Source organism: Cajanus cajan, chromosome 7 (assembly GCF_000230855.2).
Source record: "Cajanus cajan strain Asha chromosome 7, NIPB_CcT2T_4, whole genome shotgun sequence".
Lineage (NCBI taxonomy): Eukaryota > Viridiplantae > Streptophyta > Magnoliopsida > Fabales > Fabaceae > Cajanus > Cajanus cajan.
In genome coordinates this window covers 51,069,055-51,088,635 of record NC_138523.1, presented here as the reverse complement: position 1 = coordinate 51,088,635, position 19,581 = coordinate 51,069,055, and the positions used below count along the sequence as shown (strand labels likewise).

General features: G+C 34.9%; 2 protein-coding genes across 4 annotated transcripts; one reads left to right on the top strand and one right to left on the bottom strand.

Moving 5' to 3' along the window:
* Positions 1 to 8,088: 8,088 nt before the first annotated feature.
* On the bottom strand, positions 8,089 to 13,821 carry EMB3003 (2-oxoacid dehydrogenases acyltransferase family protein). Its single transcript, XM_020352315.3, has 7 exons — positions 13,031 to 13,821; positions 12,228 to 12,494; positions 11,185 to 11,376; positions 11,004 to 11,091; positions 8,985 to 9,055; positions 8,790 to 8,873; positions 8,089 to 8,670 (listed from the first exon to the last, which is right to left on the bottom strand). The coding sequence occupies exons 1-7, from the start codon at positions 13,616 to 13,618 to the stop codon at positions 8,566 to 8,568; spliced, it is 1,395 nt and encodes a 464-aa protein (XP_020207904.1). The 5' UTR covers positions 13,619 to 13,821; the 3' UTR covers positions 8,089 to 8,565.
* A 1,170-nt stretch (positions 13,822 to 14,991) lies between these two features.
* Positions 14,992 to 18,691, top strand: LOC109795375 (Tetratricopeptide repeat (TPR)-like superfamily protein). Of its 3 annotated transcripts, XM_020354850.3 has the most exons (6): positions 14,994 to 15,290; positions 15,764 to 15,851; positions 16,145 to 16,205; positions 17,061 to 17,344; positions 17,595 to 17,741; positions 18,162 to 18,691. In XM_020354850.3, exons 1-6 carry the CDS (start codon positions 15,094 to 15,096, stop codon positions 18,447 to 18,449), a joined length of 1,065 nt encoding a protein of 354 aa, XP_020210439.1. In that variant the 5' UTR covers positions 14,994 to 15,093; the 3' UTR covers positions 18,450 to 18,691. The 3 variants fall into 3 exon arrangements, with proteins under 3 accessions (XP_020210440.1, XP_020210439.1, XP_020210441.1); XM_020354851.3 differs by lacking the exon at positions 15,764 to 15,851 and having other exon boundaries at positions 14,992 to 15,290; positions 16,141 to 16,205; XM_020354852.3 differs by lacking the exon at positions 14,994 to 15,290 and having other exon boundaries at positions 15,790 to 15,851; positions 16,141 to 16,205.
* The last annotated feature ends 890 nt before the right edge of the window (positions 18,692 to 19,581 follow it).

Here is a 19,581-nt window from a genome sequence, read left to right as displayed (position 1 = left end):
TTGAATTGGTTTGTTTTTTAGACTTGCTTTGATGTTGTACTCATCCAATTTGCTTGATCATGAAGTTGTGAGATATTTGATTAGCATGGCATGAAAAATCAGTAATTGAACATTTAGCCAAGCTAGTGAGTGAGAGAGACCAAACAGTGCATCTATCATATACACTTATACTTTGAGAGCCATCATCATAGCATATGTGTTTGCATTGGTTGAGTCTTGAATGATTGTTCTTGTGAGAAAGTTTTGGACAGGATCAAGGCATTCCATTGTAAATAACTGAAATCTTTTTAAGCCTAGAGCCAAACAGCCAGCCATAATTGAATCCATCCTTTAAAACCTGTTTGAGCCTTAACCTTCAAATCACCTTAAACCTTTCTCAAATACCAACTCATCACCCTGACCAAACTCTTAAGAGTAAATGAAAATGAATTGGGGATTAAGTTGGGGTAGTTGGTAATAATTGCCAAGTGGAAAGAAAATGGAGAAAGTAAGCCAATGCAAGTTGAAGGGAAGAGTCACCCCTCCATCATTTTTCTCTGTTCACATTCAAGTGTGCTTGTTATTTTCATTCTGTCATTATTTTGATCTCAAAAAAAAATCAAATCAAATCAAATCAAGAGCAAAATAAGCAAGCACCTGTACAAAGAGTCTTAAAAGAGAGAGGGACCTCTTGAAATCTAGGCAAAGAACCTCAAGGAAAGAGGGTGTGTAATTAGAGGAAGAATTTGGGCTGAGAGATCTGGTTGGAGTTGAATATTTAGAGTGAGCAAGATGGAGTGTTTGGTTCATGTTCATATTACTCTCTTGAGTTTAAACCCTGTTAATCTGAAAAAACACATTCCTTTGTTAACCAAGCCTCAGTCAACCCTCAACTTTCCAAAAAAGTCCTTGTGATCCTTAATTTTCTCTCAAAGAGTAGTACTCAAGAGATGATATCAATGCTTATGTTCATAGAAATGATGAATGGACTTGAGAGAAACACTCACCCTGGAGAGCCATTGTTGAGAGAGTATGTTCAGATATTGGTTTGTAATGTTCATGCTATGATTTTCCTTGCAATTTTTGTGTTTGGGCATGGTTGTTGTTGTGGGCACCTTAGTGAGTAGAAATTGGTTTTTGATGGTGAATTGATTGAGTGTTTACCTATTGTTGATATAGAAGAAATCTCATGGTAGGAAGTAACCTTTTTGGTTTTTGATTAGTATCTTGTTGGGGACCAACAAGAGATTAAGTTGGGGTAGTTGTTGAGTGTCTTTTATGTGTAATTTACACTCAACTTTTAGTACTCTTTTTGGTATTTGTAGATATTTATATATGTTATTTTGCCCCTAAATTGGAAGAATCAAAATATACTAAAAGGGTAGTAGAGTAGTAGCAAAAGCCTAATGTTTTCTCTCCATTTTTCGTAGGAAAATTGAGAAGACAGATTTCCACAGCCATAGTTGTGGTTCTGGAGCTATAGCTGTGGAAATCTGGGGAGAAATTTTGAAGACCAGAAACTTGCAGCTATAGCTATGGATTCTGCAGCTATAGCTGTGGAAATCTGGAATGCTCATTTTTGGTTCCAGAGACTTGAAGCTAAAGCTGCAGGTCCAAAGCTTGAGCGTTGAGGCTTGGGAGATCAAGGAAAAGCCACAGAGACTCACAACCATAGCTGTGGTTTCACAGCTACAGCTCAGGGAGTTGCTTAATCATGAAGGAGTTTCCACAGCCATGGCTGTGGAGCTACAGTTGCAGCGCCAGAGGTTTCTTCACCCTGAAGGACTCTCCACAGCTATAGCCGTGGATCTACAGCTGCAGCCGTGGGAATAAAAGTCACTTTTTGGTCCTGTTTTGAAGCCCATATAAAAGGGGAAAAGAGGAGAAACCAGGTATCACAAAAATTACAAAGAAAAACAGGGGAGAAGCACGTGAAGAGGGAAGAATGAAGGGAGAACAAAGATTTGGAAGCTGAATCCTTTGGGGACGAAGATCAATTCCATTTCTTCATCCTTTACTTTGTAATTTCTTCTTTTCACTCTTTGATCCTGTAATGGCCATGTGTGGCTAAACTTCTTAAGGATTGGTTGGATGTAACTACTAACTCTTCTTCTTCTTAAATATATGCATTTTGATCTCATTATTTGTGCATTGATTCTTCTCTTAATGCTTATATCGGCTTGATCACCCGTTGTATGATTTTTGGTTTTTGAATCCAGTTGGAAAACGTTTTTGAAAACCCGAACTGAATCTTGCACCTAATCATTTCTTGTTCTAGGAATAGACTTGATTTGGTTAGTCACATTGTTCTTAATGCGAAGTATTAAACTCAAAACATAGAGGAATCATGTTTTGAGCTTAATGACTTTAGGATTCAACCTTGAGGAATCTTGTTGGATTACTTAATGAACGTGGAAATAATGGAATTAGAATCGCATGTATTTTAAGAAGATCTATGAGTTAGCAAGTGCTTCTGGACCAATCCTTGTCTCTTAATCATTGTTCTTACTACGTTTATTTTATTGTGTTGTTCTAATTTGTTTTCACTCATTTGCAATTATAACAAAATTCTCATTTGAATCATTAGAGCAAGAATTACTAAACACTCAAATCCCTGAGGACGATAATTGAATACTACTTCGAAACTTGGTTCACTTGCCAAGTGCTGTGTTTGCGAAAAACCTCATCAGGCTCCTACCCCATGGATCCACTCTCGACCTAGCAGGACATTAAAATTTGCCTTGGATGGCGTCACTATAAACATGGTAGTCCTCTTTACACTTCCAATCTGCACATCAAGTAGAATCATACCTTCAGGGTGTGAAGATTTTCCTGCGTAGTCTGAGATCATTATATTGTGAGGCTTCAAATCATCCAAGGATTTCCCAAACCTCTTCAGCATTGTTTTGGGCATAATATTCACAGTTGCACCTCCATCAACCAACACTTTATTCACTTCATGTCCTTCGATCATCAGAGTTAGCAATAGAGGCTTAAGGTGTCCCTTCATTTCCTCAGTGGGAGAGTCGAACACGGTAGAGTTGAATTTGGGGATAACCCTCGAGATTTGATTGACCCATACGATCTTCGATTCATAGTTGGGGTCATCGAAGAAGTCTTCTCGATGAATATCCTCTTGTTCATTCACAGCCTCCATGGCCCCAGCATACTCGGAATGCAGAATGGAGACTATCCCACAAATATCTTCTAGGGAGTCCTCAAAACCACTCTCGAAACAATTTGTTATCATGTCCTCGTCATCTTCAAGAAACTTTCGAGATGATTCCCCTTTCTAAGGTACAGGAATCGAGAAACAGTTTCCTCTGACACCTTCAAAGGTAGCCTTACGCATCCTTTGCTGTCTCCTCCACTAAGTTTTGGTTAGATTGTTGAAAGGTTTTCGAAAGCCACGCCCATAACCTCCAGTCAGGACTCTACCGGGCCCTGTAGCCACATTTGAAACTTTTCCTGGAGCTCCTTGCATTGGATGTGCAGTATAACTCATTACCTGTTTTCCTCGACCCATGCCACCTATCATTGACCTTGGTGGAGCAGTCCATTTTCCCACAGGTACGTTCACATTCGGCACAAAAGTATTGTCGAATCTTGACAAGTTATACATTTCCATCTTTCCTACTGGAGCATTGTATTGGGGCATGTGAACCTGCCTCATGGTCAACCCAGCATTTGACCCATCATTAAGCCTGGCCTTCTCACGAAGCTTTTCGGCTTTGTAGCTCTTCATTATTTCCGACTCCTCGAAAGCCTTCGCAGCAGCTCTATCGAAGACGGCACTACATCGGGGGCACAGCATAACCTCCCTATCAACTTCCTTCTTTTTGGATAGAAATTCAAGCAGGCTATCTCCTTCTTTCGGGTAAATAGGCTGCTCCTCTTTGGCAAAATCCTCCATTAGTTCTTCGAGCTTATCATCTGAAATAGGTTCGATGTTTTCGTCGTCCTCGACATTAACATCAACCATGTTAATTGGCATCGAAACTGGTTCTACATAGCCAGTATGGGCAGTGAATGGATCAACATCCACTTTCATGTCTTTCTTTTCGAAAGCAAGACGACCATCAGTAATCGCCCTCTCGATCAAATCCCTGAAACGCACACAATTATTAGTCCAATGACCATACATATTATGATACTTACAAAAAAAATTCCTTTTCTTTGCTCGAATGGTGGAATTTTATGATTTTCTGGGAGTACAATTTGTTTATCCTTTAATAAGATATCAAATATCTTTTCTGCCTTACTCACATCAAAACTATACCTCTTAGTCGAATTTCCTTCGACACTATCTCCTGGTTTTAACATTTGACACTGATACGTAGGACCGGGACGCAATTCCGCTAAGTTGATCTCAAAATCTTCAGTCGAAATCTCATAGTTAGGATCATCACTGAATTCAGAATTTTCTAAATAAGCCATTTTTTCCTTTCGAACAAATTTGTCAAATTTTCTTAATCTTTCTTTTTCTAGCTTGATTTGTTCGATTCTTCTTACCTTTTTGGCTAACTGGGCCATATCTCTCAACTGTTCATTCACTAATTTTTTACGTATCGAGAAATCTAACCCGGTTGCTGCAATCCTAACTAATTCATGTTCAGGTATATTAGTATAACATCGAGATTTTAATTGCCTGAACCTATTTAAATAGTCATCTAAAGTTTCATGGTTTTGTCTCTTAATGTTCATTAGATCGACTATACTAACTTTCGTTTCTTCTTTGAAGAAATGTTCATGGAAACTACCTTCTAACTGAATCCAAGTGTGTATCGAATTAGGGGGCAAGGTTGTGAACCATGTAAAAGCGTGCTTAGTCAACGAACTTGGAAAATATTTCATCTTTAAATATTCATTATTCGCTAAATCCCCACATTCGACTACATACCTAGCTATATGTTCGACCGTAGACTCAGTTAATTCTCCCGCAAATTTTGAAAACTTTGGGACTTTTGTTCCTCTAGGTAGTTCTACTTGAGTTACATAATCTGGGAAGGCTGACACAAAATAAGGACGTTCATTTCGACCTACATCGAATCCATGTCTATTCAGTATCCTTTCTACCATTTGATCTAAGTTATCATTGGGATTCCTATTAGGTCGAACCCAGGATTTTCCACCTCATTCAGATTTGCACTCATAGCTCTCGAAGGTGGCCCATCACCTAACTTATCTCCTATTTTATTTATCAATTCATACAGAGGAGTCATAATATTATGCATTTGAGTTTACAAAAAATTGACCATGTCATGATTACTATGGTCCATTTGTTGTCGAAGAGCCATCATAGCTTGGTTACTAATACCAGTAGGTACGTAACTACCCTGTCGAATCAAGGAACCTTCCTGACTTGTTCCTACGTGTTGATATGGGTCTTGCATAACAAAACCCAAACCGTTTGGCCCAGGATTGTATCCCTGTGGGGACACGTGCATTTGTGGATTAGGTCCTAAGAACGGTATTGGCAATTCGACATGTACAGGTTGAGTATTTCGCCAATTCTGTGGCATACCCCAGGGATATTCCCTAGTGACGTTTGCTAGGTCCTGAGTGACATTTGTTTGCCTAGCTGTGTTTTCGAGTAGCACAGGGGAAGATACTGCCCCCTGGTTACATTGGTCACATTATCAGGGTTGGGGTTTGTTTGTTCTACATCCACGTGATCATTATTGTTCGTGTTTGTATCTCTCTGATTATTAGATGTAGACATAGTTCTTCCACTCCTAAGTCTCATGCAACACACATACCTAAAACTAGTCCAATTATGTTTGACTTAAACGTGTCCCACCGGGCGTGCCAATTTGTTTACAATGGAATTCGTTTTATGGATTCTTTTTATTCAGACTAGCACCAAAAACGGTTTCAATTTAGGTATTTGATTTAATTCAATTTAAAGACAAAGAACGTAGAAGGAAGAGTTAATAATTACTGGTTTCTAGATATTCATCAATGATTATCAAAAAATAGTGTTCGTGAGCATAGATGCTTAAATAAACAGAATGAACAACAGATATACTTCCTATGCAAATCATGGTTCATAATATCCAAGCATTACAACATTGTCAGAATTTACGTAATTGAAAACTAAGTGATTACAAGAAATAAGAAGACTAAACTAATCCTAATCTAGAAAGGAAAAAAGAAAAGTGGTCAAGAAGCAACCATACCCAAAAATGATTCTATGCACGAAAGTCATATGCGCAGACGGAAAGTGCTTCAGAGCTCTATTCAAGTATGAGTTTTTCCGACCTCGTGAAAGGCCAAGCTTTGCCTATTTATAGAAACTCTCAAGAGCAGTTATCTTTCGTATGCATGTGTCGTGGGTGTGTAACCGTTCTCCATATCAGATACGTGCTCTAAAGCGTAACTTCCCATAACCGTTCTTTCCACGTGTTTTAAACCTTTTTTATTTACTTTTTACGAACTGCTTCGTTTCGACTCCAACTCTTTTTGGAAACCTGTAGTAACCTCCTTTGCCTATTTTCGAGTGTTTCTTTCTCAGATTCGTCTTTCGAGCGTAAATAATTGAGACCCTTGGTACACTCCCGGTAGGTGTTGTTCGAGTAGTTTTTCCAAAGCACAAACACCTCTTTTTCGATACGATTTTCGAGTGACCCTAACATCTCCCTAATTCCTTCATATCTAAATAAAGGATTGTAACTAATTTGTTTTACAAATTATTATAAGCGACGTTGGCTTCTTTTCTACTCTCAAAATTTGTGGCCATAAAATAGTGTAATGGTATTGGAAGTTGTTTCCTGATTTGGCGTCCCAATAACACAAGGTAGCAAATCAACCTGACGCACAACCAACCAAATTTGAACATCTCGTTTGCATGGTTGGCCTGAAAAGAAAAATGACATTCGCTTGTTCCACAAGATAAATTATAGTTAACAAATGTTTAACCAAAAGCTAGAACATTAAATAAGGTCAAAATATTCCACATTATTAAATATTGACTTTAGGTCAATGCACCCTTTCTACACACAAGAATATGGTGCAAACAACATTGAAGAGTAAAGATCGAGTTTAATTGTAGTCCCTTTCTAACTGATTTCCATGCAGGTCTGGTTTTTCAATAGATTCATCTTTCTCTTGATAAATCACATGATAAAATTATTTAATATAATATTATTAAATAGTATAAAAATTAATGATCTATATTAATGCAAGTTAATTTCTCTTTCACTCAACGCAATACATGATAATTTTATGTATTTTTCAACAATAATATATGCACCAGCTTAATTGTCATGCCAATTATTTGTCAAATGTTTTATTATTATTATTATCAATTTTTACAAAAAAAAAAAAATCACTCAATATATTTCATTTCTCCACACTAAATATTGATCATTTCAATAAATATATAATTAACAAGACAATTGGGTTGTTTTAAGATTTTCTACTTAAGCAAATCAGACCCAAAAGTAATAAAATTTATTAATAAAAAAAAAAAACTTGTGACCGAGTTAACAAATTCGATGGGATAATTTTGTTTTTAGCAAAATTAAATAACTTCGAGCAATTTATATACAAAAGTTTTTAAAATCGAAAATAATATAGATGGCAATTTTAAGTGGTTGTGAAACTAGACACATATATGTAAGAGAAGTTGACGATCCACACCTTTAACCATCTTTAAATGAATGCATAAGTTGCATCCTCCAATTTTCTTCCACCGTGAATGCACCAAATTTAAAATACCACACTCTTTGATAAATTGATAAGGAATAATAATAACTGGTAATTATTTTTTGTCTAAAAAGAATAATTGATAGAGTTAAAGATAGATAATGTATATAAAAAAAAAACTAAAATGAAATAAATAAATAAAAAAATATATTTAAAAAGTTGATATGACATTATTAATTAACATGTATTTATTTTATTGAACACATTGAAGAAGGTACCTAAACGATTCAAATTTTAAATGTATGGTAGAAACTACCTTTTTTAAGTAACCTATTGAATGTATATTTACTCTTGGCATTTTACTACTAACCTGCAAAATTTTCTCTGGACAAGTAACTCAATTATGTTTATTTTTCCATTGAAAAATGTTCAATATTGAAACAATGCGGAGTTTCCCCCTAATTAGTGCAACCAGATCTTTTATTACAGTCATTGCTATCAAATCAAAATGTTATGACAACCACATTGCAGAAGCAATTTTCTTCATCAATAACCTTTCGTGGTTCCATAACATAGTCGATGTTCATTCCTTTGGGTTTCACTTTTCAAGATTTATAATCCAAAAATAAGCTTATGCTTACACAAATAATGGACATTATTAGACAACAATGAACATCCCGAAAAACGAAGAAAAAAAAATCTGGCAACATTAAATAAAAATGTAAATGGTATATTCGAATGAAAATGTCATTTTAAGAAACTATAGTTCAGCTTTTCCTAATAAAAACTCTTCTGTTCTTTGCAAAATCCCGAGTGAATAGCAATTGGCTCCTCAATTTCTGCTTGTCGACGATTAATAATCCCGCAACCTGATAAGAGGAATCATTACCCAGAGAAGGATCTTTTTTTTCTTTTTTTCATTTTGTTAGGAAAATGAGACTAGAAAGTAAGATCTTTGGGGTCCTCAATAATCTTTGACAGGGTTTGCAAGAATGAAGCTACATCGGCACCATAGATTACTCGATGATCTGCTGTAACATTGACCTGCAAATTTGCATTTTTTCGATTATAGGAAACAGAAGTCTGGAACTAGATTTACGTTTCTCTAACAATAAATAAGTCATACTCTTAGAAATACAAATGCCTCGAGTGGACTCATATACCTGCATTTGGTTCTTCATGCCAATGCGACCATCCTTGGTAGCCACAACAGTTGGCTGCGATGCTCCAACAGCCATTATTGCTCCCTACAAAAATAAATCCAGAGAAAGATCACATTCATGTTGCTCATCACCATTCTATAATTGGAACTAATAGTCAATCTATTGCAATATTTGAACACAAGCAAAAACACTAACAGTTCCAGGTGGCAGAATAGCATCAAAGCGATCAACGCCAAACATTCCCAGATTCGAAAGAGTGAAAGTACCTATAAAAAATAAAAGCAATAAGTGAGCAAATATCAGAATCAGAGACCTTAATTTGGTCCAATTGGATGTCAGAGTTCAACCATAACGACATAGTTTCTTTAGGCAAATGTCATAGTTCTGTATCCTGCTTCTCCAAGAGATCCCCATGACAGGATCAATAAAGCAAATATATCAGGCAGAACTGAACTAGTCAACCCTTTATAGCCCACACAAGATGGGCCACCAAGGCACCAACAGCAACACGAGTTCCTGTGGGTCCATTGAATAGCAAGGAATATCACAGAATAATAAGAGAAAGTATGGCCTCTATTCTTAAACTCAATATCATAGAAATCCAATTTTAATTGATTGGCTGAAAAACCTTATTCTTAAACTGAATTTGAGATTCCAAAGGCCACAAATACGGATTGAAGGTGTAACATTCAAATACAGCAATGTAATGTCTGATTAATGGGCGAAAAAACTCCCAAAATCTATAAATATGTATCTTATACTCAAGTCAAGTCAGAACTGATATTTAAGATTGGTGAGAAAAACTGAGTTTAGGTATCTTTGATCAAATTTGGTACTAATGCAAGCAAAAAATAAGTGAAGAAGATAGAGCTGTGGTGGATCAGGTAGTCATACAAGAAAAGAAAACTCAGACTTGGACATGGAGTAACATCTATTGAGAAGATGACCAAAGCTCACCTAAGTGATTAGGTTATATGAGAAGAAGATCAATGGAGGCTCTAGTGAGTAGTAGAGTGGATCAAATGAAAGATAGTGCAATTAAAATTGGTAAAAGGAGAACTAAGAAAACAATATGACATACCATTAAGACCTTGTGCCGAATTACTTTACTAAAACTTTGGTCTTTGATTAGTTTGAAGGCTTCAATTTATATATCCTCCAAATGGCCGACCAAACTTGTGGGATAAGGCTTTGATTGTTGTTGTTATTGTTTTTAAATCGTATTTTTTTTATTCTCTCCAACTTGTTACTGATAACACATTGTTGTTGAATAATGATGATCACAACATCACTTGACTTCACATTCTCTCTTCATTGAACTTTTTTCATCCTTAGTCTTATGCTCAGAAAAGCCCCCATTGTGGCCTGATAATAGAACAGAAATCCTCTTCTCTCCCATAATTAACAACTCTAAGTCATATTTGGAGCCACATTAACCCTCCTGCTCAGTGCCTCAGTCTTTCAAACCCAATTTATTCTTGGAACCTTAATCACACTTTACAATTGTAAATCTTAAAATATACAACTTTGGAACATCAGAATCCCCCAGAAAACTAATCTGCACAAATTTTCTGGTATCATATATCACTTTGCCTCTCACTCAGAAAAAGAATTTCGACAAGCACTCGGACAAGCCCCACTTAAACAGGTTTTCTTTGTTATATAGTTATAACCTTATTCTTCAATAATATGTTGATTATCAAAGCTCAGCTCTAATAATTTAAAATGGGTTTATGAAAAAGGCTGCAAAATACTAACATCAGTCCTGATGTTCCACAAATTACATTGTATGCCTATATTATCACATTCCATGCCTAAAACTAATCTATGACTGATGTATTAAGTTAGCGTCATATTCATTGATTTCACAGTTGCAATCCAGCCAAAGAACAAAACTAAGTAGGAGATAATCCATCAACGCATCCCAATCCAATTTTCAGACCGGAATTAACTTTAGAGTTTAGACACATTCACCCACAAAAATCATGACCTTGAACTCCACTATTGTCATTCATTTTTTAGAGCTCTGAGCTATGCTTTTCTTTTGGACAAAAAAATCTCCTAAGTGGTGATAGACTTCTGATGACATTAATGTAAAGTCAACTATCATTATGCCTAGTCCCTGCCTATAAACTTAAGGATTCTACAATAAATTGGAAAATTCATTAAGATACAAAACAAAACCAATAAAATTTAAATATCTAATTGCTGTACCAGTGCTGTATTCATGAGGTTGGAGCTGCTTGGCACGGGCCTTATCAACCAACTCCTTCCACTTTCTTGACAATGAATATACATCAATCTACAATGTAGAACAAATGTACCTTTTTACAATTAAGAACCATCTTTTAGTAGGAGGGAAATTAGAATCTGCTCAAAGTAAAGAATTAAAAACCTTATCAGCATCTTGAAGCACTGGTGTAATCAGTCCACCGTCTGTAGCCACAGCAACTGCAACATTGATGCTGCTATTATATGTAAAGCTATTACCATCTCTACAACTAGAGTTCATAACAGGGTGTCTAATCAGCGCAAGTGCAGTAGCCTTGGCAAGCAATGCTGTCATTGTAACTCCCTTTAACTTGATCTGAAATTTTATAAAATAGAATCAATCAATAGACACATATTATATAAACAGTTTGGGCATGAAACTAGAAATCCAGTGTACTCGTACAAATAATTTGAAAACTGAAGATATCAAACTACATAAACTGCCAGCAGCAGGCTCAAATAACAACTCTATGAAAAACATAAAATCATACGTGGCTAGTATTTTTCTTTTTTATTTAGCTCAAAATTTCATTAAGTACACTTTATCACTTTTGAGAATAAATTTATTTCCCAGCCTATTTTAATCCCTTTTGTGTTCTATGAAGATTCTGAATCCTCTCCTTCCAAATTGGCTGTCAGTGAACAAACTCCTATCATTACAAGGACCAAGAATGTCATCCCAACTAAACATAGTATGGAATACATGAATTGGATAAAGTGCCCTCCCATGTTAGACACAATGTTTACCAAAATATCAAAAGAACCAATGTGATATTCATCTAGCATTAATCATAATCACAATCATATGCTATTGACTTTGTGATCAAATATTCACATTTAGTGCTATACACAAACTACAAAGTATGTGAACTCCTGTTTTTCTTCTTTTTTTTAGATGAATGTTAATCTCCAAAGGCACCGAGCTTTCTCCAAAATGCAGAACCAGGAAACATAGTTGGAAAACATTTAGAACATTCCAAAAAACAAACACAAAGGATCTATAATCATGGCACGACGACCTCCCTAGTCTCTAACAACATTGCAACATCAACAACACACAGAAAACAAACATTGAAAACCCATGATTTAGTCGATAAGTACGGTAACTGAAAACAACAACCTAGGATATATTGCACATCCAAATTGGATTGTGTATTCAAAGCTCACCTTTTTGTACAAGGCATCAAGTGCATCTGTGGTGATGGTGTAACCAACTCTGAAAGTGGGAACTGCCAAACTCTCCACCATGTTTCTACTCACAGCATTTTGCATTGTGGTGAAAGGCACTACAGATCCCAAGTCCACCCCAGCAGGCACTGCACTCTTCCCTGGTGCCGCCGCTGCTGCAACATTACCTGCAGCTGCAAATGCCTCAACATCTTTAGCCACAATCCTCCCCATCGGTCCAGTCCCCACAATCCTCCCCAACTCCACCTGTAGGAAAACATGCAAGAACCCAAACAAACGGAGAGAATTGAAGGAATCAGAAAATGTGGATGTGATAGAAGGTGAAAAACTCTAACAAATAGCCTACACGTACGTGACAAAATGTAACTAAAACCTTGTTTACATAAACTTCTTCACAAGTCCTTATAAAAGAAGAATATAAAAAGGTAAAACAAATTAAACTTCTCTTATAAGTTAAAATTCACTTCAACTAATAGAAGAAAGAAATAAGAAGAAAAAATGAATTCTTCCGAGAAGTTCTCTACTAAAAATAAAGAGTTATATTTTCCTTGAGAGAGACTCTAGAAAACACTTGTAGCTTTACCCATAAAGGCTCATACAAACTCGTGCATTTGAACTTCTCTAAATGGCAAATGTTGAGCTGCATAAGTTATTTTTAACTCAAGGAAGAAGTTTGATTAATTTAAATTTTTAACCTATGGAAGAAGTGTCTATGGAAAAATTAATTAAGTATTTAACTGATTCATAACTGTTTAACGAATTTGTAACTAACTATAAACCACCTTCAACTCCTTGGCGAGCTTCTTCGCATAAGGCGACGCCACAATCCTCTTCCCTCCCTCCGAAGCAGGATGACTGGACGCAACCACCGGAGCAGCCGCAGCCGCCGTCGAGACTGGCGCCGCAACCTTCTCCGGTTGAGATTCCACCGGCGCCGGTGCAGGTGCAGGTGCAGGTGCAGGAGCAGGTGCGGACGCGGAAGAGGATGAGGAGGCTTTGGACTTGGCCTGAGGAATCTCGTCCTCGGACTCGGCGAGGAAGGCGATGGGGGATCCGACGGCGGCGACTCCGCCCTCCTCGACAACGATGGCGGCGAGGTAGCCGTCGTAGAAGGTCTCGACGTCCATGTCGGCCTTGTCGGACTCGACGACGACGACGCTGTCGCCCTTGGAGAGCTTGTCACCCTCGGATTTGGTCCAGGAGACGATTTTGCCCTCTGTCATGGTGGAGCTGAGCGCCGGCATGAAAATCTCCCGGATCTTGGCCCGAACGACGAGCGGGGCGGTGGCTTTGCGGCGGAGAGTGGGGGCGCGGCGGAGCGCGGGGGAGGAGGAGGAGGAAATGAAGGGAGTTTGGAGAAGGTGTGCCATGGTTGAATGGAATGAGGAATGAGGAATGAGAAATGAGAATGTGTGTTATTTTTGCTGAGTGTTAAGTAAAGAGGGATTTCCTCGAGTTCATCGAAACCCGACGGAGCTTCCAAGTCCAACCACCGTACCAACGTCTCTTCACTCTTCTAACATTTTCTCTATCTTCGATTTCGACCCTCTTTTCACTCTATTTTTTAACAAAACTTACAATTCTGTACCTATTATTTATTTCTGTTCATATTGTTTCAAAATTAGGGTTTTCTTATTACAAAAAATTAGGATTTTATTTTCATAATCGACACTATAATAATTTTTATTTAAGTTTTTATACACAAATTATGAAATGTAATCATTTTCATGTTTGTCATAAAAATAACTTTTTGAAGTTTCATTTTATATTATTTTTCATTTTCATTTTAAAAAATGCAATTCATTAAAAGTTAGGTAAACATAAGAATATAATTGAAAAAAATAATAATTAATATTGGATTGAATATTGAAAATGATAAATAAATAAATAATATTTTCTTAAAAATTGATAATTAAAAGAAACAGAAAAGGTATATATCTTGTCCTACTAGTTCATAAAATGCTAATTAGTGTTTGTTTAAGGAATGTAAATAGAATTTTTTTCCCTAAAAGTATAACACTTGCAACTTCTATAATTTTCATTAGGGGAAAAAAATACTTTGTGACTTTATAATTACTAAAAAATAAAAAAGATGAGATAATAGAAGTAACAAATAATAGTTGATAATATGTAATTAGAAAGTATGAGTAGTTTATGATAATTACAGAGATAAAATAATTTAAAAAATATGTACACATAAAACAAACATCTTTTTTATATGTATAAATGTACGGAAAATGATCTTACTTTTTATTTCTAACTATTTTAAGATACTAGTTAACGATATTCTTTATTTAATAATGAGAAGAAGAGTGAAATATGATATAAATAACATAAAAATAAAAATAAAAAAACATTGTAAAAAAATTGTTATATTCTTGTACTTTAAATTTCTTGTCAAGTTAAAAAAAATAGCGATACCAAAATTTATACTAAAAAAAAAAGCAGTGTTTTGATTTAATATAATTTATACACATGGTTAAACACAACATAATTGTTATTAATGATGTATAGTAGTAATAGTAATTAAAAATAACATATTAGCAGTGCAGAATTTTTGAAAAGCTATTCTTAAAAATAATTATTAAAATAATTATAATTCTTTGCATAATAAATATTAAAAAGATTGTATTAAATATTTTTAAGACATTAAATTCACTTATTTTTATATTTAAACACGGGGACTTATATGAATATAGTAGTGGTATAATATTAACATAAGTCACATAACAAATAGTAAGGATAAATGAAGAGGGTAATGTAACAATGATGTTCCCGTCCTAGGTGGCATTCTTGCTGGAGCAGGATAACCCAAACTCTAGCAGAAGCAGAAGCAGAAGCGAAGATGGGTGGTTCCATTTTCACCCACTTTCTTCTTCTCCCTTCCTCCTCCCCTCCCTCTCTTTCCATTCTCTTCCCATCTAAATTTTCCACCAAACCCATCAATGAATCACTTCCCTTCACCCTCATCTGCAACCAATTCCCTTCCAAATTCGCTACTTCCCAATCCTCAGCTCCTCCTCGTTACACATGCTCTGTAAAGTAATTCTCTCTTTATTTTCCACCATTTTGGCTTCTTGGTTGAAAAAGATTGGAGCTTGAGTATCGTGGTTTAATGGGGTGCTTCATTTAAATATTGTTAGTGTTTGTGGCTAATGTTGTTTAAGAGAGTGCTGAATTTGGTAACTGTATAATTGGCGACTGCCAAGTTTCCTTTTTCCATGTTACATGTTGCCCTCTACTAATAAGGAGTGGGACCACACAATTTTGTGATTTCTAACAAATTTCAGCTAATAGTTGAGAATGTGTTAGATAGAGTGTGTTGCTAGCATGTCTTATGTTTTAATTGAGTGGTTATGTGGGAGTGTGGTGAGAAATGAATTCCTAGATTTGTAGTTGGTTACATATTCGTATTCAAGACATTCAGTTTTGTTACCCTCTTAGAGGCTCTTGTTTCTGGTGGTTTAGTATGGTATAATTAATGGATAATTGTTAACTTGGAGCGCTAAATACAGAAAAATAAAAGCCTCGGGAATTCAGCAGACAGGATCCATACGACATGGAGATAACCTTGACGCAATGAAAAGCAGGATTGTGCTGCAGGTTGATTAGATTTTTCATGTTCTAAAATAAAATTAAGCATTTTATTATCACTAGTGATATAATGAATCTTGTGTTCACTTAAAAGTATGACCATTGCATTGTTTCTTACAGTCTTAATTGATGCATTGATTTCTCTTCTATTTAGCTGACAAATATCAGCACTAGGTCTTGTTTAGTGTTTCATTCTAAATACCAGTATCAGTTTAACCTTGAAGCATTCTCATTATTCATGCCTTTTGTTCACACCTTAAGTTCTGGATACTAATTTTTTCTTCCATTGTGGACGAAGACAGAAGTTTCAAAAGGAAAAGCCAACAGGATTCCTTAATTCCCTTGTCAACAAACAATCTATGAGTAATTCCCTATTCTCTGTTATTACTTTTCTTATTCTTAGCATGTTTTTCCGTACCAAAATATTGGCAAAAACTTAAGTCACGTCTATCCTTGATCATTAATAAGTGGATTGGATTTTAATTCAATCTTATTATAAATATCTTAAAATTAGTGGGATAGGACTCTAGGAGACTTAAAGTGGATTTAGATTGCTCTAATACCATCTTAGAAAGTTGATCAAAGCTTATCTCAAACTTACAAAAATCTTAAGAAAATGGGTTAATAGTCTTACTCAACCTTACAATATCAACTTATAAGGTAAGAATTGTTTCCTTCTTATATACACTTTGTTGACTTTATCATTAGTCGATGTGGGACTTGGATTTTTTCCAATATAAAATGATAAACAAAAATTTGGATTGAAAATAAGAAAAATACTTGAGTCAGTCATAAAAGTAAATTTAGACTTTAGACTACCTGTTTAATTATATTTTTTTGCTGTGTAAGAGGTTCAAACCACCTTTAGTCGATGTGGAAGGGTTCCAACTACAGAATGGACCAAACAATTGGAATGAATTAAACTCAATTTGGCAGCTCTAGGTGGCAAAAAAATCTGATAATTTCCCTTAGATTTAATTGTATTGGTTATTGTTAATATTCAAATTGTCAATTGAGTCTTTCTAAATAATAAAAAAAATAAAAATTGCTGATTGAGTCAAATCAATGAAAAATTTGTGTACCTTGTTAATTCTGAGCCAATGTGTTGTACTTCAATTTGGGCAAACATCAACTAATTCCTAATCTTCAATTTTGTTTTAAAATTGCAACAGTCACTTGAGACATTGCTCTTTTAATTTAGTCTTGCTGGATTTTCAGTGAATGACTTTACAACCAAAGATCTTGAAGATGGGGGCAGATCATCCAAATGGGTTTCGGCATTCTTGTTTGGACAAACTATATCAGTGATTTCTCCTGATGTTTCATATGCAAGCAGCTCAATGAAGATAAATGAGATATATGAGGTTGGAGAGTTGTTTGATTTAAGCATCCAACTAATATACTTGTTATTGCTATTGAGTTTGCTAGGGACTGGGACTTACTTTGTGATTCGCCAAGTTCTTGTCCGCAGAGAACTTGACCTATCTGCCAAAGAATTGCAGGTAAGAGCCTATGCATCTTCCTTTTGGTCCTTCAGATTATTAGATGTTTCTCTTGAGCAAGATATATGGCATTAAACTCCTTGAAATATAGTATTAGACCCTGAATTTTATGTTAGTTGTATGAATTTTTTTTTCCTGGTTTGGTACCCGTACCCGTACCTTCATAAAGATTATACACCAGCTCAAGCCACTTAGAACTACTAGTTGTTTATGTTCCTTTGTACCAACTCATTTTCTTCCATTGCCTCAGGAGCAAGTAAGAAGTGGCGATGCTGGTGCAACCGAGCTTTTTGAACTTGGTGCAGTGATGCTGCGCAGGAAATTTTACCCTGCTGCTACCAAGTTCTTGCTTCAAGCAATTGAGAAATGGGATGGGGATAATCCAGATCTTGCCCAGGTTAGATGACTTGTTTGATTGCTAACAAAATAAATTATATATGTAATATGTTGAATTTTGAATTCTTTAAAAATAGGAGAGTGGTAACACCTTTGTGCGGTTGAGGTGTACACTTAATACAATTCTACCACTATTGGCATATTCTAATAAATAAATACTAGTATAGCACATTCTTTAGTTCTTTAAAACATACTGTTTATTATTTACTAAAATTTATTAAAAAAAAACACAAAATTATGTAAATTCGTCACGTTATTTAATGAGCCTTCACTCATGATTTTGTAGTTTTTAATAAATTTGTATTAATAGTAAAGAGTGTGTTAGAAAGTGTGGTACTACTTACTAATATTCTTTATTTTGATATGACTTGTTAACAACTTTGGTGGTAATGACCACATCATCCATATCCATCATCAATAGGTTTACAACGCTCTTGGTGTGAGCTATGTCCGCGACGGCAAAGTTGACAAAGGAATTGCTCAGTTTGAGACAGCTGTGAAGCTTCAACCAGGCTATGTGACAGCTTGGAACAATCTCGGAGATGCTTATGAGAGTAAAAAAGAGTACAAGTCTGCTTTGAAGGCATTTGAAGAAGTCCTACTATTTGATCCTAACAACAAGGTTGCCCGGCCTAGGAGAGATTCTTTGAAGGAACTTGTTGAAGCAACCAAAGGAGCTACTGTCATCAAATCAACGGAGAAGAAATGAGTGGCACACTATGAAACATGGCATAGTTAAATAAATAGTTTTCAATAACTTAGTTGTGTTGGAAGGAATTTTGACTCTATTGGTGTAGTTACTAGCTGAGGCATACTAGTGGTGGGAAATGTAGTTGAAACTTGAAAGTGCCTTTACTCACGTGTCAAAATGCGTCCTTTTTTCTTCTTCTTTATTTTATAAACTGTCATTTTTGTGCCTTGTTAAAGTGATTCCTTTCATCATTTTTTTCATTTCGTCATTGCTTATATCATATTTTGAATCATTGACGGCCGTGCTGGGCCTCCACTTTGTCCTTCAACCACTAATGATGTGTTTGATACTGCTGAAACAACCCAAGAAATAGCAACGAAAGAGAAGAAATAATTGATAAGAAATAAGTTTATTTGTTTGGTAAGTATGAATTTTGTTATACGATAAATTTACATACATAAGTCCTATGTCTGTAAAATTTCGTCACAAAATTGAGAAGAAATAGCAAAGAGAAATGCGTGTTGTGTAATTTATTTGAATAACCAAAAATTTTAATTGAATAACTAAAGTTTTTATTCGAATAGTGAAACCTTTTATTCAAATATGAAAACTTTTTTTCGAATAAGAAGTTTTTTATTCGAATGAAGCTTTTTACAATTATATAATTAATTTTATTTTTAATTAGTTATTTATTTTATTTCATAATATTATTTATTTAATTATATATTTTTTATTTAATTGATTAGATAAATAAATAATTAATAAAAATTCATTTTTTAAAAAATTATTTTGTATTTTTTCTTTTTACTCTACTTATTTATTTCTCTCCTCTTTTCATTTTTCCACATTTATTTCTAATTATTTTCATTCCTAGGCTAGAAGTGCGTTGTTTTTTCGAATAAAATAATTTTATTCGAATAAATATTGTTTAATCAAATAAATAATAATTTTATAATAAATAACAAAAGGGTAATATTATAAATTTTTTTATTAAATATAAGAAAAAATGTCTTTATTTAATATATATTTATTTAAAATAAGCATATGTTTATTTAGATAAAATGTGTAAGAATTTGATAGAAGGGTAATATTGTAATTTTATTATTAATTATAATTTCTTTCCTATTCATCCATTCGAATTAAACAACTT

Excerpts from the sequence above, each read along its gene's own strand:
- EMB3003 (XM_020352315.3), bottom strand. The coding sequence starts at position 13,618 with ATGGCACACCTTCTCCAAACTCCCTTCATTTCCTCCTCCTCCTCCCCC. Across the intron at positions 11,092-11,184 it reads TGCTTCAAGATGCTGATAAG|ATTGATGTATATTCATTGTC; the intron begins GTTTTTAATTCT and ends TCTACATTGTAG. Across the intron at positions 8,874-8,984 it reads CTATTCTGCCACCTGGAACT|GGAGCAATAATGGCTGTTGG; the intron begins GTTAGTGTTTTT and ends TTATTTTTGTAG.
- LOC109795375 (XM_020354850.3), top strand. The coding sequence starts at position 15,094 with ATGGGTGGTTCCATTTTCACCCACTTTCTTCTTCTCCCTTCCTCCTCC. Across the intron at positions 15,291-15,763 it reads CGTTACACATGCTCTGTAAA|AAAAATAAAAGCCTCGGGAA; the intron begins GTAATTCTCTCT and ends CGCTAAATACAG. Across the intron at positions 15,852-16,144 it reads AAAGCAGGATTGTGCTGCAG|AAGTTTCAAAAGGAAAAGCC; the intron begins GTTGATTAGATT and ends GGACGAAGACAG.